Source organism: Rhineura floridana, chromosome 2 (assembly GCF_030035675.1).
Source record: "Rhineura floridana isolate rRhiFlo1 chromosome 2, rRhiFlo1.hap2, whole genome shotgun sequence".
NCBI classification, from domain to species: Eukaryota; Metazoa; Chordata; class Lepidosauria; order Squamata; family Rhineuridae; genus Rhineura; species Rhineura floridana.
The window spans coordinates 160368107-160387193 of record NC_084481.1 but is presented as its reverse complement, the minus strand read 5'-3'; the positions used below and the strand labels follow the sequence as shown (position 1 = coordinate 160387193).

The 19087-nt window shown below is 43.3% G+C and overlaps 1 protein-coding gene across 17 annotated transcripts in view; it reads right to left on the bottom strand.

The window, feature by feature from the left end:
• The window catches only part of TMEM229B (transmembrane protein 229B), a 79587-nt gene extending 60842 nt beyond the window's left edge, over positions 1–18745 (bottom strand). For 5 of the 17 annotated variants that reach the window (XM_061611087.1, XM_061611096.1, XM_061611090.1 and 2 more), the window contains exon 1: positions 9884–10098. Coding sequence is in view for 1 of the 17 variants with exons in the window: in XM_061611086.1 (XP_061467070.1) it covers positions 10495–10761 (267 nt within the window). In the remaining 16 variants the exon portion in view is untranslated. The other 12 variants (XM_061611088.1, XM_061611098.1, XM_061611104.1 and 9 more) reach the window with 10 other exon arrangements.
• Between the last annotated feature and the right edge of the window lie 342 nt (positions 18746–19087).

Genomic DNA, 19087 nt, shown 5'->3' with positions numbered 1-19087 from the left:
TCTCTCTTAATGTTTATCACATTTCTTTGGTACACCCATCTCATTAACAGAGTTGGAAGCTTTCAGTTTTAGCTCTGTCTTTTGTTCTCTTCTTGGCAGTTTGTAGTGATCAAGAATAAATATTTGTTGGTTGGAAGCACCTCTCCAGTGAAGGAGGAATTTACAGCAGACACGTGATTCCTGCCAAAGGTGCTGGCCTAAAACAGAACAAGCAACAGTAAGAGTCAAATTTTAGTTCAAGACCCACTGCTTATCTCTAAACTAATGAGTATCAGTTCCCAAGCCTTATGCAATATAGGGAAGATAACACATGATAATGTTAGTTCACTTAGTGAATAAGATCCTCTTTATGCTCTAATCCATCTTTTATATAGAGCTTGGACAACATTGTGTAGGGATAGGATTTATTAGGAAGGGTTGTCCTAAACTACTGCACTAGATTAATTAATTCAATGGTGGTCAGAACACAGGATGACATAGTTCCTTTCCTTTCCTACTAACATAAATTTATTCAAATTATTGTAGATGTGATGTGCCAAGAAAACCTTCACGCAACTTCATTCTATAACTGTTATGAAGGACCACTCAGTGTGAAAACAGCATCCATGTTAGATGACTCTGAGACTGGTCTCTGCTCTTTGACACACATTGGTGATCTGTCATTGACAAAGAAGTAAACACTCTTAACAAAGCTCAGTGTGGCATCATTATCCCTAATTAGCACACAGAACAGTAACTTTTGTTAATGAGCCAGAGCATCACTAGATCTTGGCTTTCTTTCTCAGCTACTGCCAGTTAGTACTTGTTTGTTTAATTTACAAATACCCCTAGCAGATGGAAAATAAAATGCTCTTTAAAGTTTTAGATTTATTCTTTTCCTATAATAATGAACTCCAAAGTTGTTGTGTTAAATGCTCTCTCCTGGGAAGCTAACTTGCACCTATTTGTGCAGTTAAAATGCTAGGTGAAGACCTTTTTATTTTTCCAGATCAGACTTTTTAAAATATAACCTGAGCTTCACTTTATTTTGTAACAGTGCTGTTACGTTTTCTGCTTACCTGTGCTGTTTTAAAATGTTGTTTTAACTCTGCTGTTGTGGCTACGTTTTTGATGGTTTTCTGTTTTGTTGTATTAATTCCAAATGCAACATAAATTATGCAATTTAAAAACAAAGAAAATGAATGAATGATCAGAGTATTTCAGCATGTGTGTGTTTGCACACACACACACACACACACACACACACACACACACACACACACACACACTTTAGTTGAGCCCCCACACCTGCAATCTGAAGTGGTACAGTCTGGAACACAAGTTTACCACTCCATCTGCTGTTGGTAAGAGCTAGCCAGATGCTATTGAAAATCGTTGAGAAAAGAATATACATTTTCCAGATGTCATACTGGAAATTTATTTTCAGTGCTCCCCTACTAAACAGAGCTGATGTGACAACTGTTATTTGTTAATACAATAAGCCAAAATTTTGTTTGGTAATTTAGCCGAGAATCTTATTATTATAATGAATCTGCCCCAATTCATGTCATTAGGGGGAAGGGGGATCTATCAGACTGCCAGTTTATCAGCTGAAAACCTTTTGCTGAATCAAAGTCAGTCAATTTTGGTCATAAGAAAAATCTCCCTCTTTTTCTAGGATATTTTCATTTCTTTATTTTTCTGTAGGAGTAATGGCATAGTAGACAGAAGTGGTGAGTTGTGGTGTAGTGAGCCAGGGAGATCAATGTTCAAATTGGTGCTTAACTATAGTGCTCAAAGAGTGATCATGGGCCTGTCACTGTTCAAATCCAGAGTTTAAAGCAATTTAGAAAACCATGCTTAGTTAGCATGAACTGGAGTTAATGTCATTGGGGGAAGATTGGGGTGGGGGGAATCACATGGAAAAGAAGACAGAAGGCAAAGGAGCGTGCAATCTCTCAATTTCTAAGCCACAGTTAAAGAGATCAGGAATGTTACATTTACAGTGCCTGACCCAGTGAGAGATAACAGAAGTATGCTTGAAATGAGTTTTCTGTAACTACTGCACAGACTTCCGATGTACTGTCCCTGGCAATGGTATAAGAAATTACTCTCTCCTACACAGTATTTAATTCATTCTCTATACCATTTCTTCATTTCTATGAAGGGCACTTAGGAACAGTTAATAATAGGAAAATTTGCATTTGGCTAGAAATTAGAGCCTTTTGTACAGCAGCTGAGAAATGAAAATGTTAAGTTAATTAACTTCGAACAGCATTCTGCCAGTGCTGAGTACCATAGAAATGCCTGTTAATAAAAATTGCAGCTTTTGCTGGTTACCACTTCAGTGGCGGATTATCACATAAACACCGTATTTCCAAAAACTGTTTCCTTCAACTACGGGGAAATTTTCTCTTATTTTCAGAAGGAACAGTGAGGGCTTCCTCCTTATTATAATAAACAGGGACAAAAGCTGCTCACTCCTAATGACCCCAAAATTGTAGAAAGGTGCAGTGAGTAAAAAGACATGTTGTATGATCACAGATCTTTGCTCCTTTAATGTGTGGGTTTTATTTATGTATTTGTCATGTGTATTTACATACTGCCTTTTAATAAACTTCTCGTGATACTTTAGTGTTTGTTACTGGCTGTCGGAAGGCAGAGCTGGGGTCCCAATCCCGGGGAGCTGGATCCCGGAGAGTTGGGAGAAGAGTATTCGGATGGATGGCAGAGGGAAGGGGGAGGAACTTCCCCCCTTTGGAGCGAAGACAAAACAGAGGAACTGCCAGTGATAAGGTCGCTTAGCAACGGGGAGCCTGAGCCCTCCCTGGACATTCTCACGCCTCCCCCTCTTTCAGGCTCAGAGCAAGAGGGGGAAGAGGGAGGGCTGCTCACAGCCGAAAAGCGGGGAGGCAGTTTACCATCAGCCCCTCCCCTATCCCCCATCCTGGAATCGGAAACTTCAGAAGAGGAGGGGGTGATGCTTCCCCCCTCACCGCGCACACGCAGACAGCTGAAAAGACAGGAGAGAAGGGGGGGAGGGCGGGCAGTACCTGAGGGGCAGTTAAGGAGGAGTGAAAGATTGCGCGCCCGTTTGGCCCCTTCTTAAAGAACAGGCGGGAAGAAGTCCCTTGCTCTGTCAACTTTCTCCCAATGCCGCAGGACCTGTATCCCTGTATTGATTCATGAGAAAACGCAGTCTTTGTTTGGACATTACCCTAATAAAACACGAATTAACTACAATCGTTGGTCTGGTTCCTGAGTCACATCCTGGGCCTGACACTGGCTTTGCAGTTCCTTGCAACCATGTCTTGTCAACGTACAAAATATCTCTGACATGTCTTTCAAAATAACAAATATCTGAGCCACAAGTTTTGCAAGTCAAGATCTGGAAAACCTCCTATATCCAGTGGGGCAATACTGTGCATGCTCACTAGGAAGCCAGTTGAATTGAAATCAATGGAGCTTTCTTCCAAGTAAATATTCTAAAGCTGAGGCTTCAAAACATTAGTGCAGTGGCAAATTCAAAAGTGCAGGGTCCCATCATAATAATCACAGCCATGCCTCCTCACAGTCACACATCCTTCTATGATTATACAACCTAAGATTATAGAATAATTTGGCCAGGTTTAAATACTGCATTCTACTTCTCTATCACTGTCATCATTTCTCAGAGATATTGCTTGAATTATTGAATTCAGTACCTATGTGTTTTATCTCCTGCTGCTACCAAACTGCTTGATGATGTAAATGGGATGCTATCATCAGAGCTTGCAAGTAACTAGTTACAAATAACAAATTACTTGTAATTTATTACTTTTTTGAGTAACGAGTGGGTAACTTCATTACATTTTGCTGGTAATAGAACGAGTAGTAACTTCATTACTTTTGAGGAGTAATTGTAATGTTTCCAGCATTACTTTTGCACATTACTTGGCGGGGAGCAGGGGAAGTCTTCTGCTCCTCTGATTTGTGAATAAAAATCACGCGCTTCAAATTGGGCTTCTGTGCAGCGTTGTTCTTTTTTAATGTTCTATTAGTGCTGAGGAGGTAGAGAGTGAGACGGGGTGGAGAAAACAATTGTTTAAAAATTGACAGATGTGGAAGGAGAAAAGAGCTGGAGGCAATATATATATATACAAAAAATGTGTGTGGGAGTGTCATCATTGCTGGGGGTGGGGTGGGGTGAGGGGATGTGAGATTCTGTTATGCCATTCTGTTAATCTTATGGATAAAAAAAAATTCTACTACCCTCTGTGTGTGTGTGTGTGTGTGTGTGTGTGTGTGTGTGTGTGTGTGTGCGCTTATTTTTAATGTTGTTTTAGGCTACTTAGATGTGCAGCAGCCAAGGCCAGCACCTTGTAGGCAATTTTTTTAAAGTAACAAATGTAATTGTAGCAATTACTTTTGAGTAAAAGTAAAGTAATCAGTTACTTTCAGAGCAATTGTAATTGTAACGGTAATTAGTACTTTTTGGGGGCCATGTAACTGTAATTTATTACTTTTTAAAAGTAATCTTCCAAGCTCTGGCTATCATCAGGATTCACTGTCTCTTCTTCTGCAATTACAGAATTCTCACTCTCCACAACTTGGCTTTTTGAAGTAGCCACTAATAAAGGCTCGTTTGCAATTAACACTCATTGGGCCCTGCATAACTGACTTAGAAAGTCCTAAAGCAATAAAGGCTCCACTCCCCCCCATCCCATTATCTTTCTCTGGGGCCTTTTTTGCTGCTGGGTTAACACAAAACCTGTTTTTCCTAAATGAATTCACACTAAGCAGGCCATTCATTTTGCATAGGAATTTGTAACCTTTTGAGTTTTGCCACCTTCAAGAAGGTAGGAAGGGATTTTCCCATCCCCTCCTCCTATTCCCTTGTGTCACCCCCTCCTCTGTCCACACATACCTAATGTTTTAGAAAAAGACAGGTGTTAGGCAGTTTTTCATAATCATAATGCTTTAAGATAAGGAACTTCTTTTGCGGAGTTTCACTTCTTGGCTGCCATACCAAGACTCAGAGTAACTGCATTTGGGCAGAGCTTATGAGTTTTAGGAGGAAACTTAATCCTAGCCCCTGGTGTTGGCTGCACATCCTCCCCACGTGCACACACTTAGCCATATTCATTTGTATTTCACCTTCCTATGCACACCACAGATATATTATATATACAACATAATTAAAAGCTGATACATCATCTCACACACATATACTTTCTCCCCCACCCTTGAACATACTTTCTCTCTCTTTTCCTCCTCCTCCTCTTGGCTTTGGACTGGAACAAAACCACACAACTTCCTCCTCCCCCCTTTTTTTTGCTGCTGGGTTGATAATGAGATGCTCGTTAACAAACAAACTGGAAGACATACAGGAGACAAAAAGAGAGAGACTCCTCTTCAGCCTAAGTTCTCCCTCAAACTTTCTTTTCCTCTTTCCCTCATCTCCCTTCATTCTGGTTGTGTCCTCCTTCCTCCTCTGCAAACTCCATCACTTGCTTGCTCTCCATTATTTTCCCCATACACTTCAGTACTTCCTGTGCATGCCTGCTCACACAATAACAGATGTCCCTAGGAGCCAATCAGCGTGAAAGGGGAGTATGGTAGCCACTGAGAAGAGTGACTCACCTCCTTTCACTCTGATTGGTTCCAATCAGCAGGAAAGGACAAGGAAGCAAGTTAGAAGACTCTTCTCAGTGGTTAACACACTCCCCTTTAATGCTGATTGGCTCATAGGATGCTGGAGCCATAAAGACCCTGCTGGGACCTGGCTCCTAAAAAAGTAAAGAGTCTAAAAAAACCCAAGACTCTGGCTGACCAGACCTTCAACTCCTACTCCAGAATGCATCCACAGTGTTAGAATCCAACATTTTAACCCCAATAACAGAAGCTGATTTAGAGTATGCTCCAGCCAAAATTAAGCTAAGTATGTGCATAAAACTCGTCCACTGAAACCAAAGTGACTAGAGTGCTTAACTTTATCTTCTGGATTGCGCCTTAGTTTAGTATTATATACTCTGCTCAGATCTATGTATGAATTGTGAATTTAGTTATTCTGCTAAAAAAAACCTTCACTCCCACAAGCAGTACATTTTGAATAGTGCTTGTAGTACGGAAGCAGTGTGACCATAAACAGCAAAGCCTAGCTACTGATCTTGCCATCAGTATTAGCCACAATTGTGGTCCATAAAAACTCAAGGACATAAGGGACCATACATAGGATAGAATACAGTAGCTTTATCACTTCAAAAGAGGTTCCCCTCTTCAGATGGGGACTGGGGAGGAAAGGAAACTTCTCAAAATGTAAGTAGCACAAAACTCCAGTAGATTCTCTAACAGAATTTGAAATACCTATCAACTGCTAAGAAACATATTGTGTATGATAGCATGTGTGAATATCCGCAGGGGACCACTTTACTCCTTTACGAAGGCCCCAATCCTCCTCTACAGAAGGAACAAGGGCTACTACCACTCAGCCAACCCAGCCAAGAGATGAGTGTGGCAGGGAGCAGCTGCTATTACCAAGAGCTAATGAAGAGCTCTTAGAGCTCATGAGCTTAAATAGCTTGAGGTGGGGATGAGGTGAAGGACTAGCTTGCTGGAGAAGGAAAGAGAGGAGCAGAGGCCAGCAGGGAGGTATAGGGAACCCTGGCAAGAGGCTTCCCTTGCCATTCCAACCATCTTGGGAAAGGTTACTGTGGGACTGGGCCATGGGTGTGACCCCAAGAAGGAGCAGCAAAAGACCACTGGACCTATTACTCCTCAAGCCCCATAGATCTGGGAAAGAGGCTGTTGGGATGCCACAGGCCTGTCAAGCTGAAGAAACTCTATCACCAATCGACCAAGCATACTGGGACAAGACTGAACTCTGGGTGTCTACAGCTGATGTCAGTCCTGATGTCCCTGATATGGAGAAAGGCAAGGAAGAAGACAATGAGAAGAACTTGCTATTACTCTGATATCTTGTGGCAATCTGGGACTGTATTGCCTGCGGAATGGAGTGTGAGTCTGTACAAAGAGTTAAAGCCCAATAAAGCTGGAGTTCCTGCTTTTGCATATCTTGTCTTCAATTGGGGTTCATGTTTGGACACATTCCCCTATGGAACTCATAGATCACTGGATGTTCAGTATGCTCCTGTCCCAAGACAGGCCCACAGTATCATGAGATCAAGATCACTCTTACTCAGTTAGCCAAGTGTAATTTTTTATTTAATTATTATTAGATTTATATCCCACCCTTCCTCCCAGTAGGAGCCCAGGGCGGCAAACAAAGGCACTAAAAACACTTTAAAACATCATTAAAAAAGACTTTAAAAGATATTAAAACAAAACATCCTAAAAATATTAATAGAATCACAGAATAGTAGAGTTGGAAGGGGCCTATAATGCCATCAAGTCCAACCCTCTGCTCAATGCAGGAATCCAAATCAAAGCATTCCCGACAGATGGCTGTCCAGCTGCCTCTTGAATGCCTCCAGTGTCAGAAAGCCCACTACCTCTCTAGGTAATTGGTTCCATTGTGGTAGGGCTCTAACAGTTAGGATGTTTTCCTGATGTCCAGTTAAAATCTGGCTTCCTACAACTTGAGCCCATTATTCTGTGTCCTGCACACTGGGACTTTTAAGCTTTTAAAAACATCTTTAAAAAAAAAGAAAAGGTTTAAAAACATATTAAAAAGCAAGCTTTAATGAGCCAAGAGCAGCAAGGGTTGAGAGGACATGTTGTTGGCCGCATCATCGCAAGCACCTTGTCCACATCATCAGACCGCATCAACTGAAACCATTTCCAAGAAGTTGCAGTAGATGTTGCACTGGACATCTACTGGGGACTACAGTAGATGTGGATGGGGAGTCCAGATTGCTGCAGAGGCAAGCAACTTTACCCTCAAACTGTCTTGCAAACAATTCACAATGGGCCTCCAAAGGGTCTATAACTCCATTTCCTGGTGCTGATGTCAACAGACCCCTGACAATACAGAAAAGCTCTGCTGATGGCTATAAAACAGTCCTGATGGCTATAAAACAGACTTAAAGAGGTGTGGGCAATGCCTAATAAAATCTCATAAACTGGGATGGGGGAAGTCTAAAACGGTTTTCCAGTGGTCAGGAGCTTTGTGCTAAAGCCTTGCGTAGTTCCAACATCTTTCTATGACCAACAAAAGCAAAATAAATTATGCAAAATAAACAACTGCTTAATTTGCATCATTTATGCTATTTATATAGGTCAGATTTTCTTGGGAAATCATTTATGCTATCCTAATGCAGAATTATGTTTGGACATACCAGTCCAACTATAATTTCAATTTTACTGAGAAAATCTATGGCAATCTAACATTTGTCAGGTTGATGGTTCACAAGAATTCAGTAATTCCAACAGCTGTTCATGCTAGCAAATTCATTTCCATTCAAATGACAGTCATGCAGTCAGCCATAGACAAAAATCCCTGAGGTTCTTTTTTTGTCCTCAGAACGCTAGAGATTATAGGTACTATTTTAAAACACTGGCTATTTCAGTCAACACAATTCAGTTGGTTTCAGAACAACATTTCTTGATCACAGAATATCATACTCATTTGTTGACAGCTGATACATATTTAGCTATGGATACAAGAAGGTTGTTGTACTTTTTTCTCTTTAGTGATAATGAAGAGGGAAGCAAGTAAACAGACCTTTCCTCCATCCATTTCATTCAGTTTTAGTCCTCAAATGCATCTTTTTTTAATCCTCAATTTAAAGTTAAAAGGAAAGGAATATAGTCTTACTAGTTAAAGCAATGGAATCCCCCCTAATTTTGGGTGGGATCAGAGAACAATGTCGCTAAGAGATAATATAATTGCTAGCAGCTGGCTCAGTATATGCATGTTTATCCCCTTGATGACTTCCATTGTGTTCCATTACAAACATTCAAATCACCACAGGCAGGTTTCATACTCCTTTATATCACCTCAAAATACCATTTCCAGTGGGGTAGGCATGTTAGTCTATTGCAGCAAAAACAACACAGAGCCTTGTGGCACCATAAAGACTAACAAATTTATGATGGCACCAGCTTTCATGGACTAGAGTCCAAGGTATCAGGTGTACAGTGATCCACTGCAGAGATATGAGCCAGGCCTAATATCTTAGCTGTCACAACAATCTTTATTCCTATTCTCACCATCTCTGGTTGGGAAGCCCATTCTGCTGCCCAGATATGTCTATTTCCCAAATAGGCAGGGAATACCTAGATGATACGTCTACTATATAGCACATGCCCTTACTATAGAGCAGAAAGTAAAGAACTATGGCAAATGGCAGAGAAATCACTACATTCTGTCAGTAACTGGGAAAACAAACAAGAGCACTTCAGAAACCAACAAGTGGATTGTGGCAGAGTAGGCTGAGGAGGTGGTAGGAAGGTATAGATATGGGCTGAGGTTCAGCAGGGAATAAATCGTGCTGAGCCTGAGAGACAGTGATGGCAAGAGAGTTAGCCTTAGATCGGGGAGATTATTTGGACCAAGGCACACCTCTGTCTCGCTTGGCCTTGGCAAAGCCTGGGTTTTCTCTTTCAGTCTCAGTTTCATATCTGTAAAGTGGGTTTCATGGTGACCCACCTTACCGAATCGGGGCAATGAGCCCAATGAAAGACTTAAAAGCACTTTGCAGATGAAGAGCCGTCTAAAAACGATAAACAATAGCGGTGACCCCGCAGGAAGAGAACTAGACACAAGAGCGCATCCTGACAGCTGAAGAGCCCCAAGAGAAGAAGACATAACCAGCGCGCTCGCCAGAGAATCAGGGGGAAGCCCGAGTAGTTAACGAGAACTGCCGCGCTACACTTCAGTACCTTTCACCACCAAGTGTGACTCAACTGCCAGGGGGCCGGGGGGGCAAAAATGCGATGGCAAGGCAGGGAAGGGCAACAGTACCCGGGAATGACTGATGCGAAGTCCCTCTTCCGCTCCCTTCTCCTCCAGGCTAGCTCCCCGGGTCTAAGCAGAGAGCCACCTTCCTTCCCCCCAAACCCGGACTGCGGGAGACGAGCTCCAGGTTCAGTATCTCCTGCAAGCCAAGAGCGAGAGAGCGGCCGATGCGGACCAGCGCCACAGGCCAACCTGCCGGGCGGGGAAGCTGCCACTGCATCCTTCCCAGGCCGGCAGGGGCGTGGCGGGTCGGAAGGAGATCGGGCTAAGGCAGGAAGGTGCCCCAGCAGCCGGATCCGGAGAAGCCAGCCAGGATGCGGCTCTTCTGGTTTGCCTTCCGCCGCCGAGCAGTCACATCCCCAGCCAAGCGCCTCCCAACTGCTTTGTAACGGGCTGAGCTCTCCCCTGTCTGGCTCTCCTCCCGCCTGCCCCGCTTTGATCCGCAAGGGAGTCCCCAGAGTTGGGAGTTCCAGTGGGGACGCAGAGGCGAGGGGGGAGACGCTGGCAGCGATCGCTTCCCTCTGTCGTCCTGGTTCCAGGCATTTCCTCCCCCCACCCTGTTGCAGGGACGAGGTGGAGGAGGAAGAAGAAGAAGAGGCCTCTGCGGATGCACCTACCCGGGCAGTGCTGGGGAACGGGAAAGTGGGCATGGAGGCCCCCAGCGCAGGCGCTTGAGGCTCGCAGCGATGCGGCTTGCCTTCGCTCAGCAACGCATCGCCCCCATGGAAGTCTCCGAGCGCCTGCGGCTGCTGCGGCTGCTGTTGATGATAATGGTGGCGGTGCTGCTGCTGCAGCTTCAACCGCCGCGGTAGCGGCGGCAGCTGGAGATCAAATGTGCCAGTGAAAAGGGACCCATAGCCGGGCTGCGGTTGCAAACTGCACATGCTCTCTCCTGACCGCCGGCCTCCCTCTCTCTGTCCCCGCCTCTTAACTCTTTCGCTCCTGCCCCGGCAAGCGTCAAGGCGGGGGTGCGGGAGGGGGACGAGGGCGGCGCAAGAGAGGCAGCCGGCGGATGTTAAGTTCTGTTTCGTGAACTGGGCCCTGCGCCTGCCTCATCTCTCTGCTGCTGTGGTGATGGTGGATCGGGTTGGCGGGCAGCAGCTTACGAAGGGGTTACTTTGTTCTTCGGGCCCTTTCTTAGGTGGTTAGCAACAGGCGCTTCCTGGTTTGGATAACGTACCAAACCGCGAGCTTCTTCGGCAGCCGGCAAAAGGCCCAGAATTCACAGGGCTCCTGCCTGTAACCCATCCACTTGATGAGTCCATCATGCCAAGGCTTGTGGTGTGCCACGTAATGACGGGGAAGGAGAGAGGAATCCTCCCTTTTCATCTTTCCTTGGAGCTGTAACATGCACCCTGTTTTTACAGTGTATCAGGTGGTGTATCAAATACCTACCTCACCTGTATGTATACCCACCTCGTTACCTGCTGCAATGAGAGCTTGGAGTAAGGGAGGATATGGCTATCAATGGCTACTACTCACAATGGCCATGTTCTACCTCCATGTCTCTAAATACCAGTTGCTGGGAATCACAGATAGAGAGAATGCTCTTGAATTCAGGCTCTGTGGGCTTCCTCTGGGCATCTGGTTGGCCACTGTCCCCCGTCGAGACTTAGACTCTGATGTTATAACAGAATCCATTGAGGTGTCCAGAGTGCGGCCTTGTCCATTATTGGATGAGTTTCAGTTGGTGCAGCTCGAGGAAGTGGACAAGGTGCTTGGAATGGTGCGGGCAACCACATCTGCTCTGGACCCTTGCCCATCTTGGCTGGTGAAGGCTGGTAGGACCGAAACCACCAGCTGGGCCAAAGAGGTGATAAATGCCTCCTTGAGAGAGGGAGTAGTCCCTGGTAGTCTCAAGGAGGCAGTAGTGAGACCTCTGTTAAAGAAACCTTCTTTGGACCCAGATGTTCTTAACAACTATAGACCGGTGGCGAATGTCCCTTTCTTGGGCAAGGTTTTGGAGCTGGTGGTCGCCGGTCAGCTCCAGGCGCTCTTGGATGAAACCAATTATCTGGATCCGTTTCAATCCGGTTTTAGGTCCGGTTTTGGCACTGAAACAGCCTTGGTCGCCCTGTATGATGACCTTTGTCGGAAGAGGGACAGAGGGAGTGTGACTCTGTTGATTCTCCTTGATCTCTCAGCGGCGTTTGATACCATCGACCATGGTATCCTTCTGGGGAGACTCGCGGAGTTGGGTGTCGGGGGCACTGCTTGGCAGTGGTTCTGCTCCTACTTAGCGGATCGTCGCCAGAAGGTAGTGCTTGGGGAACATTGCTCGACACCCTGGACTCTCCATTGTGGAGTCCCTCAGGGGTCGGTTTTGTCCCCCATGCTTTTTAACATCTACATGCAGCCTCTGGGTGCGGTCATCAGGAGGTTTGGAGTGCGTTGCCATCAGTACGCTGATGACACGCAGCTCTATTTCTCCTTTTCACCTTCTTCAGGTGAGGCTGTTGATGTGCTAAACCGCTGCCTGACCGCGATAATGGACTGGATGAGAGCTAATAAACTGAAACTCAATCCAGACAAGACTGAAACACTGTTGGTGAGCTCTTTCCCTGCCCAGATGGTGGATGTTCATCCTGTTCTAGATGGGGTTACACTCCCCTTGAAAGAACAGGTTCGTAGTTTGGGGGTCCTTTTTGACCCTTCCTTGTCGCTTGAGGCTCAAGTGGCCTTGGTGGCTCGGAATGCATTTTACCATCTTCGTTTAGTAGCCCAACTACGCCCCTATCTGGACAGCGACGATCTCGCTTCAGTTGTTCACACCCTGGTAACTTCTAGATTGGATTACTGTAATGCACTCTACGTAGGGCTGCCCTTGAAGACAGTTTGGAAACTTCAGCTGGTGCAAAACGCGGCAGCCAAGCTATTGACGAGGACCAATCGGTCTGCGCATATAACACCTGTCCTGGCCCGTTTGCACTGGCTACCTATTTGTTTCCGAGCCAGATTCAAGGTGCTGGTTTTGACCTATAAAGCCTTACACGGTGTGGGACCACAGTACCTTGTGGAACGCCTCTCCCGCTATGAACCTACCCGTTCACTTCGTTCAGTATTTAAGGCCCTCCTCCGGGTACCATCTCACCAGGATGCCCGGAGGATTGTTACCAGATCTAGGGCCTTTTCTGTAGTGGCCCCCGAATTGTGGAACAGCTTACCTGAAGAGATACGCCTGGCGCCTACGGTGCTTTCTTTTAGGCCCCAGGTTAAGACCTGGCTGTACTCCCAGGCTTTTTAATGTTTTTAATGTTAATGTTTATGTCTACGTTTTATTTTAATATTGTTGTTGATATATGTGATTGATTTTATTATAATATTGTATTTTTAATCTGTTTTGTACACCGCCCAGAGAGCTACTAGCTATGGGCGGTCTAAAAATGAAATAAATAAATAAAATAAATTAGATAGGTCTTTGGCCTGAGCCAGCAGGGCTCTGCTTGTGTTTTTTTGTTCATCTGAAATATGGGTGCAGACGAAGACCTCTGCTGGATCACATTTGTGCAGGAATTGGGTGCTAAATCATCAGGCTGGAGAAAATACTCACTTGGACTCAGTAGTCCAGTGTTGTGCTCTGTGTAGCATAATGTATTTTAAAAATGCCTTCAGCAGAGCCGAAAGTCATAAGCAACGGAGATTTCTGCTGTTGTGTAGCTTCCATTTATTTCAATAGGATTATGCTAAGTACTTTCTTAGTAGATGGTGCTCCAAGCAATTTGCTCCTAGAAGTATTTTAGCTGTTTAAATGGAAGACAACCTTTGCTGTTTTGTTGGGTTGACACTCTTGTGCTATCAAGGGGCGGGGGCTCCTTTGTGCTGCAACTAAAATCCAGCTATTCAAGTTTTGGAAAATGTTGCCCAGTCACTCCAGTTAGTAATTATGTTTACAGGAATTTGTACTTGCTATGGATGTAATTTATTGATTAACATCTGCTGTATTCTAATTTGTAGGTGACTGGCCATTTCCTTGCATCACAACATGCACTTTTAGAGCTGGAAATTTACCGGTGTAACCCAGGGGTGTAGTGACAGCATGTGTGTAAAATGAGGGCTTTGCCCCCCTCAATGAAATTTTCCTTCAGCCCCCAAATTTCTAGCATTGCACTAACTTACAACTTCTGTTGAGCTTTTAGAAATACAGTTTTGGCATCCAAAGAGAGGGGCAGGGCAAAGTTACCAACGGAATGCCAACAAAGCAAATATAAGCGTTAAAGGTATGAATGAAGTGAACACAAATCTTGATGGATGGGAATGAGTTGGCAAACTTAAGGGTTTGCACTTGGAGGAAGGAAAGGTGGGCAGGACAGTATTGTGATGCACTGCAGAGCCTCTCCCCCTCCCCTGTAGTGCTCAGCCAGCCTCTGTAGCTGCTGGGTGTTATTAGCGCATGTGGTGGGAGTGCCTAGGCTTTGGGGCTTAGACTGTGCAGCAGCCAAGCCTAGTCCAGGGCAGGACCTGAGAAGGAACAGAGAGGTGAGTGAGCTGGCTCTCCAAGGCCCAGGAAGCCTAATGAGATCTTACTAACTTAGCCCAGGCAATGGGGAGCTAAAATATTGTGAGCACATGCATGCCAAGGGGGCATTTCTTCCCTAGTTTGTTTTAAAAGATGAAAAAATATCCTTTCAAGCTGGTTCCAGTTCAAAATGGTTTTGAAGGGTATAATGTGGCTAAAACCTTAATTGCAACAGTTTTAGATCTCTACCCAACTGTGCAAATGATCATAATTCATCTTATTTAACTTTTCTCAGATGAACTTATGTACTACCAAACTAGGGGGTGTGAGATTTGCTGGTAGAGCCATCAGAAGCGGTGTTAGCTGGCTGGCCAAGGGCCTTTCTCTAGAATAGACATTGTGTGCTTATACAGTTCATTCCTAGCACCTGTAGTTTGGAGAAATGCTGTCAGGCATTTCCTTATGAAAAGTGATGTTTATAAGAATTAATTTAATTTTTAAAATGGTATTTCTCTTAATTGCTTTCCTGGTATAGCAAAGGTGACCAGAGTAGTTAGTTCCGGGAAGCAATTGGCTCAGGAGAACTGAACTCACAGTTCATGAGCTTACTAAAACATTGCACTTTTACAAGGAAGCCTTTCCATGCTTGTACACTTTGGTGCATCTACAGCTGTGTGTGAAAATTCATTCTCAGCTTTGAGACATGTGCTGACACCATACAAGCATTCAGTGCTTCATCAGAAAAAGCAAACTTAGCAATCTTGACTTTTGAAAGGTAACATATTTGAAATAATTTCAAGTGAACAGTTCCTCTGCATATTTGCAGATAAATCATGGTGCATTACACTTTATGAACAGTTCAGATCATTATGGTAGGATGTACATTTACTTCCTAGTCACTGTTGTTTAGTTTACACAACTACTTTGCATGTGAAGAACACTCTATTTTAAATTGATTTGCTTCTTTGTAAACTTCACAAGTCATAGTTCCTAATCAAAATCCATAAATTGGGTTTATTTTTGTCATTGCCTATGAAAACGTTCCCCCCAGAAACCTCTTTTATAGTGACTGATGCCCCAAGCCTTCTGCTCTTTTTATCTCTGCCCACCCAATGAAAATTGTGTTGCTACACCCCTGCTGTAACCTCACTATTTTAAACACATACAATTGAAACTAAAAAGCATCCCCAGTGGCATGTCACAAGTCAAAATAACACAAAGAAGAGTTTGCAATACTTTTCTTTGCTAAGTATCTTGGATCAATTGGTAGGCATTTGCTAAAAAGGAATGATTAGACAAATGTTTTATTCTACTCTCTTATGGGTTCGTAGTAGAGTGATTTTGCAGTCACACACAAACCTTGCATATAGAAAATTAGATGTCAAAGAGAATGTTTCCAACCTAGACTTCTCCCTGACATTTACCTTTTTATTTCAAAGGCTTTTTTAAAAATGGAGGAGCATTCAATCATGAGTACCTGCCTGTAGTGGTACAGTCCAGAATCAGATGTACAAACTCATCTGCTGTTAGTGGGAACTAGATGCTTGTTTCTCAATTAAAAGAGCGTGCAGCTCTTTATGGCTAGATAGAATGAGAGTATGTGTAGTTGTCATAACAAACACTATGTAAACAGAGGTCAGTGCTATGGTGTCTGTTCTCCTGGCTCAACTCTGTAGCAATTGGGGAAGTGTCTGGTTGCTCTCCTGTTCAAGGGCAAGGCCTGCAGAGAGATGTCACTCAGAGGAAGGCCAGAGCAGTGGAGCATATCATCAGTCTAAAAATGAACAAGACTTCCCATGTAGTAGGAAGCAGGTCTCAGCCTGTTATTATCCCAAGATCAAGTTATCAGGACCAAGGACAGATCATACAACAACTAGGCTCCAAGTAATGGTAACCTTAAATACTGTATTTGTCCAGGTCTGGTCAGTAGCTTACAGAGGGCTGAACACTGCTGCAGGGAGATGTGTGACCTTTGATGCACTTTCCTGGAGAATATCAGCTCTCAAATTAATGCTCTGGGTTTGAGCAGTGCACTCCAGCAGTGCTGGTGAAATGTCTTGGGAATAATGGGCTGTCCAACGCTGGAGGCATTCAAGAAGTAGCTGAACAGCCAGATGTCAAGTATGCTTTAACTTGGATTCCTGCAGTGAGCAGGGGGTTGGACTCAATGGCCTTATAGGCCCCTTCCAACTCTGCTACTCTATGATTCTAAGAAATCTCTATAGTGAAAATTTTGTTAACTGAGGACTTCTGTGATCAAGAGGTTCCTGAATACAGGTCCTGAGCTGTGGCAGGGAGAAGGTGGAGCCTAAACACCATGGCAGCTGCTACAATATATTGCTGTCACGTAACTTAGTTTCACTTCATGTATCTACAATAATAACTTGCTGTTTAGTGCTTTATACGGAAGAATCCTTAGAAGTGGCATGGGGGGGCCTCGCTAGCAGTGCTTGGAGAAAATATCACATTTGCCATATGGGTAGCTTAGTCTTGGTAATTTGAAAAAATAAGGCCCTGTGTTAGTACATCATAGTCCTAAGGGCCATTTGAAGGCCATGACCTTATGGCAGCCTTTGCCAACCTAGTGCCACCCTAATGTTTTGGACTACAACTCCCATCAGTTGTGCTGGGTGGGGCTGATGGGAGTTGTAGTCCAAAACGTCTAGAGGGTACCAGGCTGGAAAAGGCTTCCTTATGGTATAATGGCTCTGCTGGCCTGTCTTCCTTTAAGCAAATATATTCTCTGACAATATTGTTTACTTCATTAGGTAAATTCAGATGCCTGTACCATTACCCATGGGTTTAATCCCGTGACAATACTTGAACATTAATCTGTCTGGCTATGTAGAACCAAAGCTTAGCCTTAGCCCATCACCGAAGTTTTCTCTCTGGTGACTACCAAAATGACCAGTATAGAGCAGGAATTTAAGCTTCATTAGGAAGTAAACATACAAGTCCAGCTTCTGTTCCATTTCATCAGTTAGACCTTTCTCTAGAAGATTTGAAAATATTCCTATTTAAAAATGTAAAAATTATTTTAAAATTTGAATTGCAGCACATAAGAAATAGGTCTTGATCTTTAAAGACTATAAATCTATGAATGAAAATAATTCAAGCATAAAACATAACCCTGCAGTGCAATCAACATAAAAATATAGTTAAACTTTTTGAACATAAATTAGAAGAATCTTTCCTCTATTATCAAATGAAGATTGACTTTAAAAAAATTAAATTTATTTGATAAAAGCACCAAAGCATACAGAAGTTGAAATATATACTCCATAAAAAGCTTCCTTTCTGTAAGATAAAATATATTTACAATAAGCAAGATATTACCCTCTATATGTGGTTTAAGTATTCAAAGTGGTCATAACCTGGTGACAAAGAGTTCTTGATAGAAATAATACCTCAGATCTGTATTTCATTAACAAGCTTAAATGTATTTGAGGATATACGGAATATTATCAATTTGACTAATAAGAGTATCCTGCAATTTCCCCTGGCATTCTTGTTTTGATGTTTTTCCCTTGCATTTTCATACATAAACCAGCCTAGCAACTATTACAAGTGCTTCTCATTTGCTTCTCAGCCTTTGGTTGAGATCAAGTGTGGTATCCATTTTTTATGGGTCCATCTATTTGCTACAAGGATATAGAAGAAAAAAGTGAAGGGTTTTCTGGGAATTATGTATATTATGCCAGTTGGGGTAGTGAGCCAGATATTCATGCTATTCAATCTGCCTGGTTTTGTAGTTCTTCCCTATGGCAGCCCTATCAGAAGGACCTTTGCTAGTCAAATATCCATCAAATGAAGGCTGGGATATAACTGCTGAAGGCAGCTTTGTCAATGATAAATAGGTGAGGGCTACAATGGCCTGTGATTTGGCTTTGGAAGATAGGAAGCAGCTAACTGAGATAGTCGTGGAAATCTGTTGCCCTCTTTACAGAGCACCTTTGGGCATAAGCAAACACCTGCTGGCTTTGTGTCGTGACAAAGGAACAAGTATCTTGGATAAGGTACCACTGCAGCAAGATTTTCCCTTTCTGAAGACTTAATTATTTATTCAAATTCATGAGGTTTAACTTTATTTTGAGAACGTACATTATTAAAAAAGAAATGTCATGTTAAAAATGTCTCCCAGCTATTCACAATAAGCAGTTTCCATTAATATAAAAGACAATATTTCATAAAACAAAATAATTATAAAGCAAACTACATGAGACAGCATAAAATAGTGTTTTTAAACCACTGTTTTATGCAGTTTAGTACTATTATTATTACTGATAATATAAAATAAAGCAGCAGAACAACAATAGCAGTATCCAACCCAATGCATTTCCTTACCTGCCTAAGGACAAGCATGCAGTGTTATATTTTGATCGTAACTGGTCTTACCAAGGTAATATGTGGCTAATAGGTAGGGTCATCAGAGCCAGCATATCTGGAGCAGTTGGAAGGAAGAGGAACCCAGGTGCACAGGATCAGTTCTCAGCAGGAGACAATTAAGCAGACAAGCAGAATTAAACCAAAAAGGGCCATATAGATAGGAAAAGTTTGGGGAATGGTCAGGCAGTCTCAGAGGATATTGTAATTGCAAGCCACAGTCCAAGACTCCATAATTAAATTGTAGTCTACCCTCGTGGCAGCTATTTCCTGTTTCTTTTGACAGGGGATGCTAAACATCTGAGGCCAATGAGAAGAGGGTGACTACTTTGTGTTTCTAAAGTTTATCTGAGATACAGCAGTGCAGGGTT